General features: G+C 44.2%; 1 protein-coding gene across 3 annotated transcripts in view; it reads right to left on the reverse strand.

The window, feature by feature from the left end:
* PHTF2 (putative homeodomain transcription factor 2) overlaps nt 1-23,277 on the reverse strand; it is a 1,638,259-nt gene that overhangs the window by 1,462,758 nt on the left and 152,224 nt on the right. For all 3 annotated transcript variants that reach the window (XM_044088321.1, XM_044088320.1, XM_044088322.1), the window contains exon 3: nt 7,823-7,879. In XM_044088321.1, the coding sequence (XP_043944256.1) occupies nt 7,823-7,879 (57 nt within the window). The remainder of the gene's footprint in view (nt 1-7,822; nt 7,880-23,277) is intronic.

The following is a 23,277-nucleotide window of genomic DNA, read 5'->3' on the forward strand; positions in this document are numbered from 1 at the left end:
ACCATTTAAAAGCCTATTTTCCTCAAGAAGAAACTGTACAAAAAACATTCCTCATATTTGCACAATTAGTCAGAATAAGCTTTAACATGAGTCGGACAATTAAAAATTCTGAAAATCAAAGTTAGAGAAGCCTACATCTTTTTGACAAGTATGGGAAAATAAGTATAGGGAAAGAGTAGGCTTGGAATTATCTAAATGTTTAGCAGCAGTAGAATTAACTAAAGCTATAGCTACTGGATCAGGTTTGAGACGAGTGTATAAGATTTTAAGTTTGAGGAACTTTATACAATCTGCCTTTTTGGGGCAATAGACTATCGGGGGGGGGGAAAGTACAGTTGTGTACACCTCTACCATAAATGTAGATGTTCGAGTGCATTCACTGTTGCAGTCATTATATTTGGGTAATCTGCTGGCAGGTTGCCCTCAGTCGGCCTGATTAACAAAGTCTTGGGTCCTGTGTCGGTTGCTTTCCCTTCTTCCATGACGTCAGGTTGTCAGGGGTATAAAACATGCAGCCGACACCATTACAATCAGTTTTTCTTGCCCCAGATGTCAGGTGTCCCCCAAATGGGAGCAAATAAAATTAAACACACAAAAATATACCTCCAACCAAAAGCAAATACACCAAAAAGGCTTTTAAGCATATAAAAAGAAAGGAAAGGTATAGTCAGAGAAAAACAGGGGGATTGAGAGAGGGTAACCAGGACTGCAACAGTGAATACACTCGAACATCTACATTTATGGTAAGTGTACACAACTGTACTATGTTCTTCATGTTTCACTGTTGCAGTCATTACATTTGGGTAGATTCCCAAAGCTATGGTTGGGAGGAGGAATTTATACAGCATTAGGACCAGCTAGAAGGCCCTGCAAAACAGCAGTGGCAAAGCCAGCTCTGGTTTTAGAGAAAATTGGTAAATGATAACGCTTGGTGAAAGTATGTACAGAACTCCAGGTAGCAGCTTCTAGAATATCCCTGGTAGGAACACCTCTGAGAAAGGCTGCAGATTTAGATGCAGCCCTGGTGGAATGAGATCTGAACTTCTGGGGGGATAGGTTTTCCATGGTGCTTATAGCAGAAATGAATGCAATGGTTTATCCATTTAGAAATGGTTTGTTTTAAAATAGCCTTCCCCTCTGCCCCAGCAGCAAATGCTACTAGCAATTGTTCAGATTTTCTTCGAAATTTAGTTCTGTCCAAGTAGAATCTAAGTTGTCTGTGCATGTCCACGGAATGCAGAATCCGTTCCCCTTTGTTCTGTGGATTGGGATAGATGGATGGCAAATTAATGGAGTGATTAAGAGCCACACTGGAAACCACCTTGGGCATGAAGGATGGATTGGTCTTCAGAGATACCCTATCCGCATGAAAGATGATGAAAAGCTCCACTGCCATAAGGGCCTGTAATTCAGATATCCTTCTAGATGAAGTGATTGCTAAGAGGAAGGCTGTTTTCAAAGAAAGAAAGAAAGAAATTTTAAGTCAGCAGTAACAGCTGGCTCGAAAGGAGGTAGAGTGAGTTTCTCCAAAACAAAGTTAAGGTCCCAGACAGGGGTAGGAGCTCTCCTGGGTGGTCTCAAGTTCTTTGCCCCTCTGAGATACTGCTTGAGCAGGAGATGAGAAAAGAGGGTTGGTTCTGTGTTATAGTGAGCTGAAATAGCTGAAGCGTGGATTTTAACAGAGTAAAAAGACAGGCCCTTGTGAAGCATCTCAGTTAAGTATTGCAAAATCTGAGGTAAATTGGGCGCTGCTGTGCTCATCCCTAAAGATTGGTTCCAGGCACAGAATGTTTTCCATTTGTCAGCATAAGATTTTCTAGTACTAGGTCTTCTCGCCTCCAAGATGACATCCATCACAGGTTTGCTGAGGGGTGCTAAGGGTGAATTTAAGTGATTAGCCAAGCTGCAAGGTTCAATGCTGGGAGCCAAGGGTGCAGAATTTGGTTCTCCTGCTGAGACAGCAAGGAAGGGGTCTGAGGCAGGTGCCATGGAGATATTTGTGACACCCACTCCTGCACAGTGCATCAGTGTTGGCGTGACCAGTCTGGAGCAATCAAAATCATTCTTGGTTTGTCCTGTTTAACTTTTAGCAGAACTTTGGAGAGCAGAGGCAGAGGGGGAAAGGCGTAGACTGATAGGTTTTTCCAGCTGAAGGACAGAGCATCCACTTTCCAGGCTTCGTTGTGGACAGTCCTTGTGCAAAACTTGTCCAACTGGTAGTTCTGGGGGGAGGCAAATAGATCTATGTCTAGGCTCCCCCATTTGCTTGTCAACATGTTGAAAATCTGTGGTTCCAGTTTCCACTCGTGTGGGTCCATGAGGTTTCTGCTTAATCCATCTGCCAGTGTATTCAAATTTCCTGGCAGGAATTGAGCTTGTAGGTGCACTTGGTAGCTCAAGGCTGTGTTCCACAATGCTATGGCTAGTCTGCAGAGGGGGTAAGAATGTGTACCCTCCTGCTTGTTTATGTACCAAATAACCGTGGTGTTGTCCGTCTTTACCATTAATTGTCCTGGAAGAATGTAGTCCTTGAAGGCTGTCAGAGCATTCTGTACAGCTAACATTTCTTTTTGATAGATATGTAGGTGCATTTGATTTGGGTTCCATTTGCCCTGAATGCACTTCCCTGCCAGGTGAGCCCACCCCCCCATGCATAGTCTGATGCATCTGTAGTTAGGGTTTGGGCGGCAGGGGGTAGTGTGAATGGCAGTCCCTTGTTTTGGTGGCAGGCCTCTGCCCACCATAGGAACTCCAGGCATAGGCAAGGTATGATAGGAATCATTGTTTTCAGGCTGTGACAATGTTGACTCCATTGACTTTTAAGTACCACTGTAGTTTCCTCATATGCAGTCTTGCATATGGAACTAGAAGAATGCAGGAGGCCATGAACTCCAAGGCTTGCAGTATTTGTCTTACAGATAGTAGGGTTTTTGTGGCCACTTGTTTGAAGTAAGTTACCAAATGAGTTTGCTTCTCTGGCGTGAGGAAAGCCATCTGGGCAGTTGTATTATAGCTTGCACCCAGGAATGTAATCTGTTGAGAGGGTACCAGTTGTGATTTCTTTTCATTTATGGTGTACCCCAGACAAGTTAGAACCCTTTTTTACAAACGCCAGATGATTTAAAAGTATGCCCTGGTTTTCTGCCTGAATTAGACAATCGTCCAGGAATGGATATATTTGAATATTTCTTTGCCTGCAAAATGCAATAACTGGAGACAGGCACTTTGTGAATACCCTGGGCACAGTAGACAAGCCAAAGGGCAATGCAGAGAACTGATAATGCAAGTAGCCTGCTTTGAAGCGTATGTATCTTCTGCAAGATTCCCTGATTGGGATGTGCAGGTTGCTTCTTTTAAATCTAGAGTTGCCAACCAGGCATCTTTGCCTAGCATAGGAAGTAACTGGTGAAGAGTCAGCATCTTGAATTTTGGAATGTCCAGAAAGGTGTTTAGATAGACAGGTCCAGAACTGGATGCCATGATTTGTCTTTTCTGGGTACCACAAAAAGCCTGGAATAGAAACCTTGTCCCTTTTCCTCTTCTGGTACTGGTTGAATAGCCCCCATGTTTAAGAGGGAAAGTACTTGTTTTTGAGCCTCTGCCCACTGATTTGGGGGCAGGTCTGGCCACCCGTTTGGTGTCGGCAACATGTGGAAATGAAATCTGTACCCCTGGGACACTATATTTAAAACCCATTTGTCCTGGGTTATGAGTTCCCAATTCTTTGCATGAAGAGCAATCTTTCCCCCAAAGGGGTGGCTGAAAGGTAAGTGTTTGGTAATTTTAAAAGGAAGTCACTGAAACTGCTTACCATAGGGGGGTGTCTTGTTATTTACAGATTTGGAAGTGGAGCCCCCCTATTGCTTAGTTCTGAGAGTCCCCTGGGACTGAAACCTGGTGCTTTTGTGGTGTGTCTGGGTTTGGCTTGAGAGGATCTGGAAGGAGCTGGAAAAGACCAATTCTTAGTACGCCAGTACCTACTAAATCTTGGAGGTTGCACTTGTAAGAAATCTTTTAACAGTTTGCAAAGATTTAGCTTCATCTTCCATCTTTTTTAGGACTTCTTCAGCCTTATTGCCAAACAGACGGGCCTGATTTAAAGGCGCGTCCAACAATTTAGCTTTAACATGATCAGGCAAAGATTGCTCCTTAAGCCAAGCAATGCCTTCTAAGCACAGACCCAGTAACAGTAGCCCTGCAGGAGGCCTCTAAAGAATCAAAAACACATTGCAAAGTATGTTTTCCAACTTGTTCAGCAGAATGACTACCCCTGATAAGAGTAATTAGATCTTCAGCCATTTTGATCATTTGTTTTTTTAGACATAGGGGCCTGAACATGTGGCCTGGGTGTCGGTTTTTTAGACATAGATAGAGAGTTAGGCCTAAGTAATGAAGGTGGAGTCGATTTAATATGCAAGTCTGCAGGCTTGAATACACCCTCAGAAGCTGGTGCCTGCACAGCGGCTCCGGACCCATCCAAGATAGAGACATCCATGGGTTCCATAGGTGAAGCCTCTCACGGCATACCGGACTCCGAATGAGTCTCAGTAGAGGCCTGCGAATCAGAAGTAGCGGGTATCAGGGGCTGCGAAAGCGCCTCACTGAGTACCGGCGACTGGCTTAAAAGTGTCGTCGGCAGTTTTGGATCTCGGCGGCCTTCCTTTGTCTTGGAAGTCGGATGGCTAACCAATGACATTTCTGGATAATTAAACCGAGAACCGAAATATTTAGAGGCAAAAATGTACTGACGACAGATAGTGCGCTGATTAAATAAAGCACAAAACCGACAGCAAGGTACATCGTGGTCAGGGCCTAGGCAAGGAATACAGTACGAATGAAAATCTTTGTGAAGTATTTGCTTTCCACAAGTAATGTAATTATTAACTTTTACTGACATCAATAAAGAGCAAGAAAAGTTTCCCCAACGGGGTACTTAGCTTTAAGTTAAAGACTTTGGCTCTGAAACTCGAAAACGAAATTTTCAGGAGTCGGCCGACCGGCACTTGCGAACTGCTTCTGCTTCGGGCACTGCACGGCAAGAAAAGACTGGTGTAATGGCGTCGGCTGCATGTTTTATATCCCTGACAACCTGACATCATGGAAGAAGGGATAGCAACCGACGCAGGACCCAAGACTTTGTTAATCAGGCCGACTGAGGGCAACCTGCCAGCAGATTACTCAAATGTAATGACTGCAACAGTGAAACACGAAGAACATCACCCCCACTTCAAAATAAGAATGTTGTCAAAGACCTTGGAACTTGGGTTAATAATTCCATCTCCTTTGATCATCATGTTACAGCAGCCTGAAAGTCCTTCTACTTAGTGCAGTTAATTGCCAAAGGAACAGTATGCAAATCTAAATAGGTCACTGTCCCTTTATATTCAGCATTGATGAGGATAATTATCTAATACAACCACCACCTTGAAGTACCCAAGATCACCGTCTTAAAAACATTAAGCTACCAGAAAAAAACAGAAGCACTGTTCCTTTACTCACTATGTTACAGACTACTGACAAGAGACCTGTATCTTCCTTTCCATGTAGTTACTGACCCAGTGGTCCTGGATCTCTTGCATCTCCACAAATCAAACAGTCCCACAAATACCGTAACTAAGGATCTAAACCTTCATTAGAAAATAAATAAAAACATGGAGAAGACAAGACATGGATTCATTATGCAGCACTTCCCCAAACTCTGAAAAAGACTCCTACTGAAAATTAACCAGAGTGACATTATCATCTTCTTTCAAAAGGTAAATGGACAACAGGAAAGGTATTCACAAATTCACTCCTGGCTCGGAGCCAAAGAAGACAGGTCCTGGATACTGACAAGGCATAAATGGGAGCAAGAGTCAGTTGCTTTGTATTTTTAATGATGTCCAGGATAGCAGGCCCCACATCTGTAGAACACTCACAAGCAACCAAGGGGAGTGTAGGATGCAAAAATATCCCCCCAGGCTGTCAGAACAACTCACTGGTAAGCCAGTACTCCCCAATACTATGGCTTACTTTGAAGCAGGATGGAAAATGATGGGGGGGGGGGGGTTGATGACTGCTGGAGGAACAGCTTAATTAGATGTAGTAAAAATGGTGCTGTAAATACACTTAAAGAGATAGTATTACCATCCAATAATTTTTGTGAACATTTTAAAGGACTAATCAATAAAAATGAATATTTTAATACCAAATGAACATGAACAGAAACTTAGGCCAAGGAGCAAAAAAGAACTACTCAGCAAAAAATATACACTTCAGTCACTCACAGGTATGAAACAATAGGAAGAAAAAAATGGTGTGGGGTAACTTGAGTTCTACTTTAACAGGTGATAAATGTCAGGCACTGAAGGAAAAGCAGAAGGGACTTCAAAGTAGCAAATGGAGACCATTCACTAGTGGGGGGACCAGATAACTCTCACTGGTTAGAAAACATATCATTAAAACAAATCTGAAAGAGCCCTCCTCAAAAAGAAATACAGCAGTGCTGTAATACTAACACAATTCACAAGTTTCAAAAGCACAAAGAAAGGGTAGCCTCTCGACAATGACAAGTTGGTGTATGTAACTTTAACCAGCAAATTTTTCTTTATGTGGAAGACAAACTAATGAACGGAAAATAGCTCATAATGAAGTACTCCATTTCTGTCCCATTTAATAAAATTGGAAATCCAAATACATCTGGAGATGACCTAGAGATCCATTCCATTGAAAAACACGTATTTTCTACTAGCTGACATCTTTATGAAGAAATATTTCTAAATGCTGCCAAAGAACATCTACCATCTATATTTTACCAAGTATTAAACAAACCTAAAACAATCATGTAATACTGTCAAGCCTTCCATTAAAGAGAATGTTCACCTTGCCTTTCCTTCTGCGCTCTTCTCTCCAAAATGTATACATTAAGGGCAGAAACTTTCCCCAAATTATCTTTCTTATCCACTCTGCAGTATGGGATTAATTTTCTCAAATAACTCAGCTTCCATTTTGTATTAAAAAATCTAAAAGCTTTCACCAGAGCTTTGTACATTGACATGTAAAGTCTCCTCCATGCCCACTATATTAAGGATTCCCTTAATAATGGACCTCAAAATCAGATAAGGTCATTACCTCAGGCAGCTGCTAACAGAAAATAAGCCTGCTAGATGGATTGTCAAGTTTCCATGTCGACCAAATGCTGAACACAATCAAGGATAGATTTGTCTCCTAGTGCAATTTCACCACAACCTTTTGATTCCTGCCTTAAAGTCTACTAGAAATCTATTTTGTAATCTTAGTGCATTGGTTAAACCTCTTCTCGTACATGCAAGAGGAAAGAATATTACTGTATTTGCCACACACCTCTAATCCACAAGTGATGACCCCAAACTACTAATTGCACTGGGTCTGCTCTCATAATGGAGCACACCAAGAAAATGTATGCTTCTGGAATATGTTTAGGTGGTTAAGAATTATGAGCAGCTAACAGGTAGTGAAGAAAACATGAACAAGTGCAAATACACATGCATTACTAATAAACAACAAGCTACAAAATTTCTACAATGCCTTGGGACTGCTTGTTGAGACAATAAAACCAGTGTTGGTTAGTAAAAGCAGAACACCAAACCACAGCAGAAACAAACATTCCATGATAAAATACTCTAGGTACTTACCACTCTAATAAACTGTACAGAACAATAACAACATTAGAAATAAGGGAATGAAAGATAAAAATAAAGCATACTTTACACAAGACAAACAGAATACAAGGACCATAATGGCAAGTCTGATTATAATGAGCATAATACTTTAAAAATCACAAAAAATAAGAAACAAATGTTACCTTGATTTCCCTTTGTTCCACGGATTTCTCCCATATCTGTTGATCATATGCACCTATCTAAATCAGAAAACATAAGCTTTTAGAAAGTATTCTTTATTTCACACAGAAAAACAAGCAATGCACTGTACTCTCAGAAAAAAAGACTTCAGACAACAGTACTGAAGCTAAATCAGTTAAGTACAACTTGTGAAGCACTTACCACATTAAAAAAAATAGGAAATATTTCTTGCTAAATGCATAACCAACCCAATCAAAAATTCAGTACACCCAAGAAATAACATCAAACAAAGAAAAACAGGGATGCAGACAGTCTCTTAGTTCTGGGTATATGACATCCCCAAAGTGCCATCCTCTTGTACAGGGAGAGTTATACCCCTAGTGGGATATATGTCGTGCCTCAAAAGGACAAATGAGCACCATTCACTCATGTTGAACACACTGCCTTGCCACACACTGCCTTGCCAATTAAATCAGGATTAACTGCAAATATTCATCCCCATGGCGACAAGGGGATGGGGTAGGACAAGAAAATAGTCTTTAGATCAGCAGTAGTATAATTATCCCATCGACAAAGTAGGCAATATGGCTCTCAAGAATACAGGCAGTCATGCTACTTGGGGTCATGACCAAAGCTAAACAAAAAATGCCCAAACTTGCAGCTTTTCTGCAACTTGAACACATTCATATATGTGTAGTTACAGAAACTACAAACAATGAGTAAAAATGTCTCACAGACAAACCACTCACTAAGAACTAAAAGAAAAGTCTAGCAAGGCTAGACTTTCCAATGTGTGATTTCTTAAACTTCTTGCATTAGAGGCAAAATTGGATATATGCAAATGACCCTTTAAGGACATCAGGTGTTTCAGCTAAATGGCAATTCTGAATGTCCATGACTTTTTTCTTTTTAAGACTATTTAAGGACAAATTCAGATCAATAAAACCACCTCCCTTGGTGTTTGTAACTCACCATAACGTTCCACGTTTGTTGTTCATCTCGCCTTCATTCTATGCTGGCTGGGTTCGGAACAGAGCATCAGTTCCAACTCGGCTTAATTAAAAAACCCGAGAGCTTCCACTGGCTCAAGGCTATGCCCTATCCCATGATGCTCTGGGAAGAGTACCCAGATCTTGTTTGCAAGAGAAAGCATAAATATAACATGACAATAACCACCTGTCTAAATAAGACCCAGAAGGGGAAACAGAGACTTCATAATCCAATTATAGATATAACAATCCACCCGATCCTCCAGGAGTGAAGGAAGGGGAAGGAGGGTGGGACGCAAGAATGAAGGCGAGATGGACAACAAAGATGGAACGTTATGGTGAGTACATAACTTCTTAATGCTGTGTTGTCCTATCTCAACTTCATTCTATGCTGGTTGGGACAGAGTCCCTAGCACCTTCTTTCTTGGGTGGCTCAAGGGAATAAACTCTTCAGAACAGTGGACCCAAAGTAAGCCCTGTTCCGGGAGGCCATCTCCACTTTGTAATGAGTGATAAAGCTACGAGGCCTTACCCATATGGCTGCTGCACAAATGGAATCCAAAGGGGAGTCTGGCCTGGAAGGCAGAGGAAGTAGCAATAACTCTTGTGGAATGGCCCTTCACTTTGCCTGGTAATTGTCTGTTTTGGGAGCTGTATGTGAACGAAATACAATCTGTGAGCCATTTTGAGTGTGTTACTTTAAAAGACCAGCAATCCTTTCTTTTTTCTGAAAAGGACACAAATAATTGGTCCAATTTTCTGAGATCCTTAGTTCTGTGCATGTAGAAGCGCAACTGGTATAATCTATATTCTGCCCTGTTGCCATAGTTCGGTATATTGGTTTAGATTGGTCTCTGAGCACACTTTTGGAAGAAAGGAAGGATTAGCACATAAGCAGACTCTGTCTTTGTAAAAGATTATGTAAGAAGGACGTACAGATAGAGCGTGGAGTTCAGACACCCGTCTAGTGGAGGTAATGGCCACCAAGAAAAGTGTCTTCCTTGACAAAAATTTTAAGTCACATGATGATGCAGGTTCAAAAGGGGACACAACTGAGGATAGAACGAAGTTTGGATCCCATGGTGCTGGAGGGTTCTCTGAATGGAGGTCTCAGCAAGAAAGTCCCTTTTAGAAAGGTCTTACAGAGTTTCTGGGACATGATTTTTAAGCTCATTTCCCCAACGTGAAAGTCAGAAATAGTGGCTAGCTGGACTCTAATTGCAGCTGCTGCCGCACCCTCATTAAAAAGTGCAGCAAGAAATTCTAGCACTGCTGTAATGGGTGCCGTAAAGGGATCTATACTGTTTTTGCAGGCCCAGTGTGAAAACCTTTTCCATTTGTTAGAGTAAAGTTTCCTGGTAGATTGCTTATGAGAAGAAATCAATACATGTCTAACTGCTGGGGAGATGTCATGGAGCCTGGCTATCTGTGGAACTGGAGCAGCCATGCTGCCAAGTTTAGGGTCTGGATCGATGGATGGAACTTCCCCGATGAATGGGTCAGAAGGTCTGGAAATAGGTCCAGAATCCATGGTTCCTCCAGTAGATGGGTCCTGAGAAAAGGGAACCAAATCTGTCGAGGCCAGTATGGTGCAATGACAATTAAAGTGCTTCTCAACGTGTTGGCTTTCTGAAGGACGTTTGGTATCAGAGGAAAGGGTGGGAAGGCGTAAAGTAGTCGCGGGGACCAATCGTGTATGAGTGCATCTCTCGGTGACTTCCCGGGGGGGGGGGGGGGGGGTGATCACAACAAAGTAGCTGCTGCACTTGGCATTCATGGATGTGGCAAAAAGGTCGCAGCAGGGCTGGCCCCATTTGCAGAAAATCTCCACCGTAACCTCTTGTTTCAGGGACCACTCATGAGGCAGCAGAATAGCTCTGCTGAGTTTTTCCACTACCACGTTGGATTTCCCCGGGATGTGCGTTGCAATCAGAAAACGTTGAGAAGAGACAGCCCACTGCCATACCCATTGTGCCTCCTGACATAGGAGGTAAAATTTGGTTCCTCCTTGTTTATGTACCACACCACTGACATGTTGTCCGTCTGAATGGCAATAGTTCATATCGGCAGAGAGTCCTGGAATGCCTGCAAAGCATACAGCGCCGCTCTAGTCTCTTAGGACATTGATATGCAAGTGCTTCTCATGTTCCTGCCAGACATCTTGGACAGTCTTTCCCAGATAATGCCCCCCCCACCCTGAGAAGCATCCGTGGTCAGTGTGGCTGCTGGTTGTGGAAAAACTAACAGACATCTCGTGGTCAAATGAGTCATTTGAAGCCACCACCGTAGGTCCTTTTTGCATGACTCTGTGATAATAATATTGTGCGACAGTGATAGAGCTTGCATGGACCATTGTGAGAAAAGTACCCATTGAAGGACTCGTGTAAACGCACTAGAGGTACTAAAATGATAGCAGTTGCCATGGTGCCCAAACCTTTAAGACAAGTCTTTGCTTGAACTTTTCTTTTGGATATCAAGTCTTTGCTTGAACTTTTCTTTTGGATATCAAGTTCTTGATTTGACACTGTAGGGACTGAATACTTTTGGGGGTAAGTTTTGCCAACATTTCCTTTGAGTCTAATTCTGTGCCTAAAAATAGAAGAGGCTGTGAAGGCAACAAGAGAGATTTTTTAAATTTATTGTAATGTCTAGCTTGGTACAGAGATAGATGGTTTCCATCCCTTGCTTGCACTAGTAGATGCTTGGTGGTGGTGGTCAGGAGCCAGTCATCTAGGTATGGAAGCACACGGAATCCCGGGCTCCTTAAGTGAGCCGTGACTACTGCCATGCCTTTGGTGAACACTCTGAGGGGCTGCAGCGAGACCAAAGGGCAGAGCTCGAAACTGGTAATTACTGGCTGCCAGACGGAAGCGTAGTGTCTCCTGGATTGCCTGTTGATTTTAATGTGGTAGTACACATCTTGGAGATCTATCGAGCACATCCAATTATCTTTCCCCAGAAAGGGGAGGACCGACTGCAATGTCACCATCCAGAACTTTGATTTCTTGATGAACTTGTTTAATCTACTGAGATCAAAAATGGGTCTCCAGTCCCCTGTCTTTTTTGGAACTAAAAAGAAACTTGAGTAAGTTCTGGATCCTACTTGGTCGCCAGGGACATTCTGGATGACTTTTTTCTAGCAACTTCTGAACCTCTAATGTTGCTTGGTCCCTTTGACTGGGTGGAATATCTGGGATGGATTGTTTCTCCAAGGGGGGAGTGGAAAAGGGTATACAATAACCTCTGGATATGATCGTTTGTACCCACTTGTCTTGTGCGATATCTAGCCAGGCGTTTGGGTACAACGATAAGCGTCCCCTGACTGCCTCCAGAGACAGACGGGCCTCCACTCAGGAATGCTGAAAGGGCTTTCCAGGGAAAGAATCCCCGTCACCCTGGTTCTGCAGACCCCCTCTGCCGCGAGGTCAGTGTCTTCCGTTGTTACTTCCCCACTGCCTCTAGGAGAGTCACTACGTGCATCAAGAAATACTCTTTGGGATTTGTGGAACCACATTTTTCCTCCTCTCTGGCCTTTGGAATAAACCTGGTCAAGGTCTCTAACTTTGGGCCCAAACAATCACGAGCCATCAAAGGGGGCATTAGTGAAGGAAGACTTGAAGGGTTCAGCAAAGTTACACAGCCGCATCTAGGAATGTCTCCTTAAGGAAATTCCTGTAGCTGCTGCCCTACTCGCTCCATCGGCTGCATATGAAATCAGCGGATTAGAGGAGTTAACCACTGAATTTAGGGTGGAGAGTTGAGAGGAAACTATATCCAAAATCCCAGCAGCTACAGTACCCTGAAGGGCATCTCCTAGCTTCTTCAGGAGATTCCTTTGAAGTCTTGTAAAATGGGTCAAGTAATTCAGCGATCGAAGCGTAAATGCCACTGAAGAAAAGGTATGCTTTCCATATCTGTCCATTGCCCAAGAGTCTTTGTTCGGTGGATGAACAGATGAGGATGTTTCTGACCATTCCTTCTTGGTGGCCGCCGTCACCACCACAGCATCTACAGGACACTTTTGGTTAAAAATTCTGTGTCTGAGGGAGCTGTTATAAATTTGTTAGGCCTCCTCGGAACAGGTTCCACTGTATCTGGAGAGCCCCACGCCTTACAAGCAATCATATTCATTAACTGGTCAAAAGGTGGAAACATCTCAAGAGGCGGTAGGGCGATACCCTAAAGCTTCCAGGTATACTGACTCGTCCTCATGACGACTGGTGGGCTTCCAGCCACCCCTCTGTTTCAGAATCTCCAGGATGTCTGCAAAGGAGATATCGTCAGAGGGGGACCGTGGGGACCCTTCCGAATCATCCAGGTAAGTGTCTGAGGTGATAGACTCATCCGTGGAGTCTGTGTGCTTCCTCTTACAGTCTCTTCCGAGCGAGTTCCTCAGAGGGGTATTGACAGTCTCGCCCACAGGGGCTTCCTGGGGCTCAGGGTCTCTGCGCTTGGGGGGGGGGGGTAATGGTGCTGAGATTGACAGAGGCACGTTTGAGGGAAAAATACTCAAACCCGAGAGTGGAGCCATCGGAGGTGACAGCATTCTCTTCATCAGCTCAAAAGCACCCTCACCACACTCTGAGGAGGTCCCCAGCTCCGAAGAGCCAAAAGACCGGCCCCGAAGCAGAGTGATTGGCTCCAAAGCCGATGTAGGAGAGAAGTTCAACCGTGCTGAAGCCCTGAGAGGGAGAACCTACTCTGACAGCTGCCCGATCCGACCCCACTACCAGGACCCAACGAGAAAGCGTCAGCTCCTAGACTCCCCAGATCCCAATGGAACAAAGGTAGTCAGACCAGATGTTGGAACAGACGATCCTGTTGGAGGTCTCGGTTCCAACGTTTCCACTTCTATCAGACCAGAGCCCTCTAGCTCCTAAGCCGCCAACCGGGTTGGAGGAAGAATCGAAGAAGGGGATGGTGCCTTCGTCAGCTCCGGTTCCTTACGGGTTGGAGTAGTCAGGATTTTTGCCAGCGCCAGTGTATGAAGTAGTCTCCTCACCACCCACTCCATGTCATTATTGGACAGGCTCCAGGAGGAACGGGAGGACAATGAAGGTGATCTTGCTCTTTCTCATTGCGAAGATCTCCGAGTTGGAGTAATCAGTTCCAAAACTGGGGACCGACACCCGACTTGAAACTATCAGTTCCATAACTATATATGCAGCCGAAGAGGTAGTCTTTTTGGAGCCAAGAGCCCTTGGTTCCAAGACTGGGAATTTTGCTGCAATTTTTTTTAGAGGGATCTGAAGCCGGATCTGAGGCTAGAGTTCTTTTTCCCCGGACTTCTCCGATTTCGAGGAAGAAGGGGATACTGAAGAAGGTTTGGAGCTCTGAGACCCTTCTAAAGCCTCTGAATAGGGAACCTTAAGCAATCCTCTCACAATCAGTTTATTCTTGCATTCAAGAAGTACTCTACTGCTAAAAGCATGGCAAAAGGCACATGATTCTTGCAAATTGAGGGCACCCAGGCAATAAACACAACTGGTGTGCCCATCCTTGAGAGACATTTTTTGGTTTCATGTGTCACATTTTTTGAACCCAGACTGTTTGGGTTCTTTCTGATCCTTAGACATGTCTGTAGCTACAAGAAAAAATAGAACCAGTCTGAAAAAAATCTTTGAACTTTGTTACCTCACAAAGTATAACTGAAACTATCACAAAAACAAAACAAACAAATAAATAAACTACAGCTTCAAGCTACTGACTTAAACGTATGCAAAGTCACAAAACACACCGCACTAACTACACTAAGGAAAACACTTTTTTTTTGTTAACTGAAACAATGCACAACCGACACGCTAGAGGGAATACTGACAAACAAAAGGATCCTCCTCGTGACAAGAAAGGGAACACAAGAGGAATGTAGGGAATTGGCCCTCTAAGTTAAATGAGCCACTAGGAGCCCTCCAACTTAAACAAGCTCATTGGAAAGCTCTCTAACTGAAACAAGCTTGTGGTAGGGGATAGGGAACTACAATACAAAAAGACGGCCTGACAAGAAAAGGACGACTGCCAACAGTACAAAGGGATACAGAAAAACACAGAACAAAGTTTAACTATAAAAAAAATTTAATGTTAACCACAAAAAATACAAAAAGATGAAAACTTAGCCAAGAACCAGTCAGACGTCACCCGATCTGAGCGGCAAACAAGATCTGGATAATCTTCCCGGAGCATCATGGGATAAGGCATAGCCTCAAGCGAGTGGAAGCTCTCGAGCTTCTGAATTAGGCAGAGTCAGAACCGATGCTCTGTTCCAAATCCAACCAGCATAGAATGAAGGTGAGATAGGACAACACAACACCCCTTCTTGCAGATGTCAGAGCAATTAGTAAAACTGTTTTCTATGTTAAGAACCTCAAGTCAGGCAGATTAACTGGTTCAAATAGAGCAAGTGCTAGCTTCTCTGACTCAAAATTAAGATCTGTTAAATATCTGGAACTTCCAAAACCAATACAAATTCAAAAAACGAACATCAAGGAGCCAAGTTTAACCATCTGCTGTAAACTTTATTAACTGATGTGTCTTGTACCTCAGCCTTTCACCTTAAAAGAATGATTTTAGCATCAAAGCTGAACCTCTTACACAACTAGCACCACTTAATTCCAATTTGTTAATTAACATTTTAAATTTGTTCATGTGACCAAAATACCCTTATAAAGACAGTGCATGCTGTAAACCATCCTACATACAAGAACATCCCCACACAAAATATTTTAGTAAAATTCTTACCATTTAAATGTTCTTAAATATTGTATTACAAATATTTTCAATTCAATAATTCATGTACAAAATTACTGATCAGCATTTCTAAAAATTTAAATTGACCTCAAATTTAATCTTACTGGTTGCAGTCTTATAATTTAAAATGAACCTGCTGTCCAGTTCTAATAATTTCTGAATGAAATCCCCCCTCTAACCACAGGACAGTATCCTGAGTTTTCCACCATGGTTGCACATTTAGTAAGAGCTCTCAATGTAAAAATCTCAATGTAAAAACATTCTAACAATCCAAGGTTAAAAACAATAACAGTAGATGAGCAAAGGCCTCAAGAGCAATAAGCACTTTTGTCAGAACAGCCTTCTTCAGATCGTAGTGTTTTGTGGCTTTGCTGAAGTAAAATATATTGCTAGTAGCTAATCACCCTGTAACAAACGCACACTACTGCTTCAGTGTGTCAGCAATATGCAGTCAACATCTGGTGTATTTGGCCACCTGCTGTGACTGCACAGCCTTCTATATAAGGAAGACTGATCAGCAGTTGAAGACCGGAATACTATAACATACAAGAGATATTTCCCATAAAGACGTGAAAAATAGTCTAGCGAACCATATTATGTCTTATACCACTCATAAATTTGTTTTTAAAGCCATAGAGCTTCTTCCATCCAACAATAGAGGAGGAGACGTCCATAATCGTACTGACTTAAGTGAAATTAAATGGATTGTTAACTTGAAAGGCAATCTGTGTCCAACGCTCTAGACTGTGGAGCTCTGTTCTGCAGCTACTCCTTAGTGGCTGCTACAACAACGTCATCTACAGGAGCACCTTTACTCCAATGCAGGAGACCTGCCAGCATTCTCAGGAACCTATTGGAGTATTTGCTGATAGGCTCGACCAGTCAGGTTCCTTTCAGGCCCAGCATGAGACTAGATCGATACAGTTCCTTCCAGGCCCATTGGAAGACTAGGTCAATCCGCTCATCTGCTTCGGGAGTCACCCAGGATATAGATGGGACAGTCCCGAAGGGCTCCAGGAAAGTACAGTTTTGTACCTACCATAAATGTAGATGTCCGATAGATATGCAACTGCAGTCCTGACATATGGGTTGTCCTGCCTCTGGCAGCCCTTCGGTTGGCCAGATTCCAAAGTCTGGGTCCGGCGTCGGCCGATGTCGCCTCCTCCCCGATGTCAGAGCAGCTGGAGTATAAAGGCACCAGCCAACGCCATCTTCTTCAGTGTTTCTTGCCCCAGATGCCAGGTGCCCTCCAAGGAAGGCTAAATTTTGTGAATGGATAAACAGATAAAACCAGACATGCACAACAGTAATAAACAGATATATATCCCCAGCTGATAGGTAAGGGGAGAAAGGACCCAAAAGGGGAAAAACAGAGGGGTAGGAGGGAGGGAAAACCTGACTGCAGTTGCATATCTATCGGACATCTACATTTATGGTAGGTACAAAACTGTACCATGTCCTTCAAGAATGCAACTGCAGTCCTGACATATGGCTTGAATACCATAGCCAAGCTGGGGGTGGTAGGACTAAGCAAGAGAAGGTGTAGCTAGAAGGCCCTGCAGGACTGCCGAAGCAAAGCCTGCTCGGGATCTGGAGTATAATGGCAGGTTGTAGTGTTTGGTAAATGTATGCACGGAGCTCCATGTAGCAGCCTCTAGAATATCTTTTGTAGCCACTCCTCTTAGAAAGGCTGTGGATGTGGCCATAGCTCTGGTGGAGTGTGGTCTAATATTAGCTGGCACACTTTTTCCATGAAAAGAATAACAGAATCTGATGCAGTGTCCAATCCATTTTGAGATAGTTTGTTTAGTGACTGCTTTTCCTTGCACTCCAGCAGCATAGGCTACAAACAGTTGGTCAGACTTCCTGGTGGACTTTGTTCTGTCCAAGTAGTAGCGTAGTTGTCTGTGAATGTCTAAAGTATGCAGCAGCTTTTCCCCTTTACTTTGAGGGTTAGGAAAGAAAGTAGGCAGGTGAATTGCTTGGTTTAGAGACACTCTGGATATCACCTTAGGCATGAATGAAGGATTGGTCCTAAGGGAAACTCTGTCCTGATGAAAGATGAGAAAAGGAGGAACTGCCATGAGGGCCTGTATCTCTGAGACTCTTCTTGCTGAGGTGACTGCCAACAGGAAAACAGTTTTCCAAGAGAGAAATTGCATTTCTGAAGATGCTGCTGGTTCAAAAGGAGGAAGAGTTAATTTTTCCAAGACGTAATTGAGGTCCCATGCAGGAATTGGTAGCTTCCTTGGAGGTTTGATTTTCTTTATGCCTCTTAGAAGCTGTCTTAGCAAGGGATGCGAAAACACAGGTGGATCACAGCTGTAATGTGCTGAGATAGCTGAAGCGTGGATTTTGATGGAAGAGTATGACAGGCCACTGTGAAACATTTCTGCAAAGTATTCTAATATCTGAGGTATGTTCATCAGTGATGCATCCTGGCCCTTGTTGACATTCCAGATGGTGAATCTCTTCCATTTGGCCGAATAGGTTTTTCTGGTGGAAAGGTCTGCGTGCCTCCAGCAAATTTTCCTGAACTTTTTCAGAGAGGGAGTCATGGGTCTGACTCATGGAACTCTCCAAGCTGTCAGCTTTAAGGTTTGCAGGTTCTGATGAACAGTCTTGTAACTGTGTTGAGTCAGGAGCAGAAGCCATTGAGGCAAGGGCCACGGTTTGGTGTGAGTTATGCTCAGTAGTAGTGGATACCAGTGTTGCCTTGGCCAGTCTCGAGCTATCAAGATTCCTCTTGGTTGTTCTGCCTTGATCTTCAGTAACACCTTGGTGAGCAAAGGTAGAGGAGGGAATGCATAAATTGTTAGAGCATTCCAGCTGAAGGAAAGAGCATCCGTTCTCCAAGCTAGAGGATGGTGTATCCTTGTGCAGAACCTTTCCAGGTGATGATTGAGATGAGATGCAAAGAGGTCTATGTCTGGTCTTCCCCATGCAGATGCTATTTGTGAGAAAATGCGTGGATGTAGCATCCATTCGTGTGGATCCAAGAAATTTCTGCTCAACCTGTCTGCCAGAACATTGTCCTTGCCCGGAACAAACTGGGATTGCAAGTAGATGTTCAGTTTCAGGGACTTTTCCCAAAGAATCATTGTTAGTCTGCAGAGGTGGTAGGAATGAGTGCCCCTTGTTTGTTTATGTACCACATGACAGTGGTGTTGTCTGTCCTTATTAGCAGATGACCTTGCTGAAGAGATTTTCCAAAGGCTTCTATTGCATGTATCACTGCCAACATCTCTTTTTGATTTATGTGCTGATGCATCTCCATGGGTGTCCATTGCCCTTGAATGCATCTGCCGTCCATGTGCACCCCCCATCCATGGTCTGAGGCGTCTGTTGTAATAGTTTGACTTGTTGGAGGTTTGCTGAAAAGCATGCCTTCGTTTAAGTGACTTGCTTGAGGCCACCACAAAAATTCCCTTTGCAGGCATGGTATGAGTGGTATTATGTCTTCTAGGTTGTGGCTGTGTTGCGACCACAAGCTTTTTAGGTACCATTGCAGCTTTCTCATGTGTAGTCTTGCCAGAGGAATTAGAAGAATGCAAGATGCCATGAACCCCAGGGCCTGCAGGGTCTTCCTTGCGGTCAGGTGGGTTAATTGTGCTAGGCCTTTGAAGTAAGCTGTTAAATGCTCTTGTTTCTCCTCTGTGAGGAAAGCCATTTGTAGCTGTGTGTCCAGTTTTGCTCCTAGAAAAATAATCTCTTGGGATGGCAGTAATCTTGATTTTTGAATGTTGACTGTGTATCCCAAAGCCTGCAGCAATTGAATGACATAATCCAAGTGTTTTATCAAGGTCTGTTTGCTGTCTGCTTGTATTAGGCAGTCGTCCAGGTAAGGGTATATTTGAATCCCCTGGAGTCTGCAATGTGCCACTACTGATGCCAGGCATTTCGTGAATACTCTGGGCGCAGTAGAGAAGCCAAATGGCAATGCTGAGAATTGATAGTGCTCTGTTCCTGCAAGAAATCTGAGGTATCTTCTGCAACTGTGTCTGATAGGGACATGCAGGTATGCCTCCTTGAGGTCCAGAGTAACCAGCCAAGACCCCTTGCCCAGCATGGGAAGAAGTTGCTGTAACGTCAGCATTTTGAATTTTGGCACCATGAGAAAAGTATTTCGAACGGACAAGTCCAATATAGGCCTCCATTGTTTTTCTTTTCTTGGAACAAGGAACAGTCTTGAATAAAATCCCTGGCCTTGTTCCTGAGGAGGAACCTTCTCTATTGCTTTTATTTGTAACAGCTTTGAGACTTCTAGGAGTGCCTCTGCCCTTTGATTTTGTGGCAGGTTTGGCATGCCTTGTCCTGTTGGTAAGGTATGGAAGTGGAACCTGTAACCTCTGTCTATTATGTCCATAATCCAATTGTCCTTTGTTATAATGTGCCAGTTTTTTGAGAATAGAGATAATTTTCCGCCTAGAGGTGCTTCTCTTTGAGCCTTGGTAGGCGGAGTGAAAGGTAAGTCATTGTGATTGTCCCTATGGTGCAGGTGAACTACCTGTGCCACTTCTCTGATTTTGTGGTTGCCATTGGCGTACCCTGTAGGAGCCTCGGTATTGCCCTCTACCTCGCACCTGTTCTTTCCCCTTTGAAACTTGTCAGAGTCTGGAAAGGACCAATTCTTTGAAGGCCAATTCCGGCTGAACCTGGAGGAAATCCTTTACTGTCTGTACTGATTTTGCCTTCTCCTCAATAGATTTCAACACATCCTAAGCATTAGTACCAAAAAGCTTCTGTTTATCCAGAGGTGCGTCCAGGAGCTTTACTTTAACATGATCTGGCAGTGGCTGTTCTTTCAACCAAGCATGTCTACGGATAACAGCCCCGGTTCATAGCTGCCCTACATGAAGCCTCCAATGCATCATAACCACACTGTAGAAAATGATTACTAACCTGCTGGTTATTAGAACCAAATCCTGCAATGCCTTTCTATCTATAGGCTCAAGAGAGGCTTTCTTTTTCTGCAAATCATCCAGTAAATAATCCTGGTACTGAAATATGAAAAAGGCAGTTAAGTGACCTCATGGCAAGGGTGGAAGAGGTATAAACTTTTTTACCCCATCTCTCCAGGGACCTTGCTTCCCTGTCAGCGGATTCTTGGCTGAGGAGGTAGCCACTCCTTTGGGGCCCTGTGAAATAGTTTCTAGATCCACAGAGTGGGCCTTAAAGAGATGCTTGTGAGTGTCAGGGACCCTGTAATATCTGTCTGGCTTGACAGGAGCAGGAGGGAGAGAATCAGGGGAAGCACTGGAGTCGGAGAAAACATCATCCAGGACATCCAAAACTGGAGGGATAGCTAAAGGTCTGTGCTGGGGTAACTTAAGGAAGGTACGTAGCCTTTTCCTAGAATCAGAAAATTCCTGACCCTGCCACTTAAAATGTTCCCTCATGGAGTGGTGGACTTCACCAAAAGAAAAATCCTCTGGAGGAGAGGCAGAGGGAACAGATTCCTCAGCATCAGAGTCCTCATAAGCCTGGAAGGATTCTTCTTGGGTATCTGAATGCTCTGAATCCCCAGAGGCTTCATCTGAAGAGAGGTTGTCTGCCTGCTCAGTTCTAGTTCTTTTTTCTGCAGGCGGCTGAGAACCTCTGTCTGGGTGAGGCTGAGACCCCCTGATAAGAGAGATTAAATCTGCAGCCAGAGACATGATTTGTCTGTCAGAAGAAGGGGCCTGAGAAGTAGGTTTAGGATGCGCCTTGGGCTGGCGGCCTTAGCACGTGCAAAGGCCTTGATTGACATGGATACAGGAGGCCTAGCTGCCCCACGTGCAGGCGTAACTTTGTCCACGGGAATGGTGTCGGGTAGATCCAGAACTTCGGTTTCCGGAGGAAAAAATCAACAACCGGCACCGGTGTAGTCTCAGAAACAGAGATGAGTTAACGCGGTGTCGTCGGCCTGGAGCGGTAGAATTACCACTTCCGAAGGGACCGAAGCACTCGCGGAGGGCTTTGGCGTTATATCGGAGGAAGACGCGGGCCAAGGAAGTCGGTCCCGGTCCTTTCGTTTTTTGGTAGTTTGTGCTGTCGGTTGTTCCGACGGCATGTTGTAAGCGTAGGATTCGCCAAAAAAGTCTTCGGCAAACTCTGCCCGGTGCCTGAGTGCACGCTTATTAAAGCAAGCACAGGCTGAGACGTCGTGGTCTGGGCCCAGGCAAGGGAGGCAGTAAGAATGGAAGTCCTTATGAGGTATTTGTTTACCATAAGACAAACAATTATTAACTTTCTCAATTTGTTCTGACATCGGCTGAGGCAAGAAAAAAATGTTCCCCAATGGAGTACTTAGCTTTTAGATGACTTCGGTAACTGAAAACACAGGAGCTGACCGACCGGCACTTGCGAACTGCTTCTGCTTCAGGCACCGCGCGGCAGGAAAGACTGAAGAAGATGGCGTCGGCTGATGCCTTTATACTCCAGCTGCTCTGATGTTGGGGAGGAGGTGACATCGGCCGACGCCGGACCCAGACTTTGGAATCTGGCCGACCGAAGGGTTGTCTGAGGCAGGACAACCCATATGTCAGGACTGCAGTTGCATTCTTGAAGGACATCACTTGATTCCTCAGAAGAAGGAAGTTGGACAAACCATCCACCTTTCTGCTGGAGGAGTTCTAGGATGTCTTCAAAGGAGACGTCCTCAGTTGGGGATCGGAGAGATCAGTCTCACTCATCGAGATCGGTGTCCTCTGTGAGGGACTCCAAAGGCGAGTCTATGTGCCTCCTTTTACACTATTTCTTCTGAAGGAGCTAATTCATGGAGTGTTCCAGGGAAGAATTGGAAGAATGGGGGACTAACCTGAGGGGAAGCAGCCTGGAGGCTCCTCGGAACAGGCTGACCTAGGACAGGAATGACTGGCTAAGTGCTCAGATCCAATGAAGGAAGGGGTAGATCCTGGGTGTGAGGAGACAACTCTAAACCTAGAGAAAGCCCTTTCTGCTACAAAGAAGGTAGACAGCCTGGGGAAACTCCCTCTCTCCCTTGGAAAGTACAGTTGTGTACACTTACCATAAATGTAGATGTTAGAGTGTATTCACTGTTGCAGTCATCACACTTGGGTTATCTGCCAGCAGTTAGCCCTCGGTCAGCCCTAATGCCAGAGACTTGGTATTTCTGCATCGGTTGCTGTCGCTTCAGGAATTACATCAGGTCGTCAGGGGTATAAAAATAGGCAGACGACACCATTACACCAGTTTTTCTTGCCCCAAATAGGGAGCTAAGTTATGGTGGAAAAAACACCACCAGTAAAAAGTAAATACCAACAGCCCTGTAAGGGGTGAGTAAGAGAAATAGAGAAGGAGAGAGACAGAAAGACAAGGGGGCTGGAGGGTGGGAAACCACGACTGCAACAGTGAATACACTTGAACATCTACATTTATGATAAGTGTACACAACTGTACTATGTTCTTTGTGTTTCACTGTTGTAGTCATCACACTTTGGTTGAATCCCAAAGCTGAAGAATGGGGTGGATTCAGTCAAGAAGAGTTGGGGCTGGCTAGTATGCCCTGCAGGACTGCTGTTGCAAAACCCACCCTGGATTTGGAAAAGATAGGGAGGTGGTAATGCTTGTTGAGGGTGTGAACAGAACTCCCAAGTAGTAGTTTCCAGAATGTTCCTGGGTAGGGACTCCCCTGAGGAATGCTGCAGAGGTTGAAGTTGCCCTATTGGAATGCGTTCTGACCCCCTGAGGGGGTGGTTTCCCATGGTGTTTGTAACATAAAT

The sequence above is a fragment of the Protopterus annectens genome, chromosome 11.part0 (genome assembly GCF_019279795.1).
Source record: "Protopterus annectens isolate FY-2018-M chromosome 11.part0, PAN1.0, whole genome shotgun sequence".
Lineage (NCBI taxonomy): Eukaryota > Metazoa > Chordata > Ceratodontiformes > Protopteridae > Protopterus > Protopterus annectens.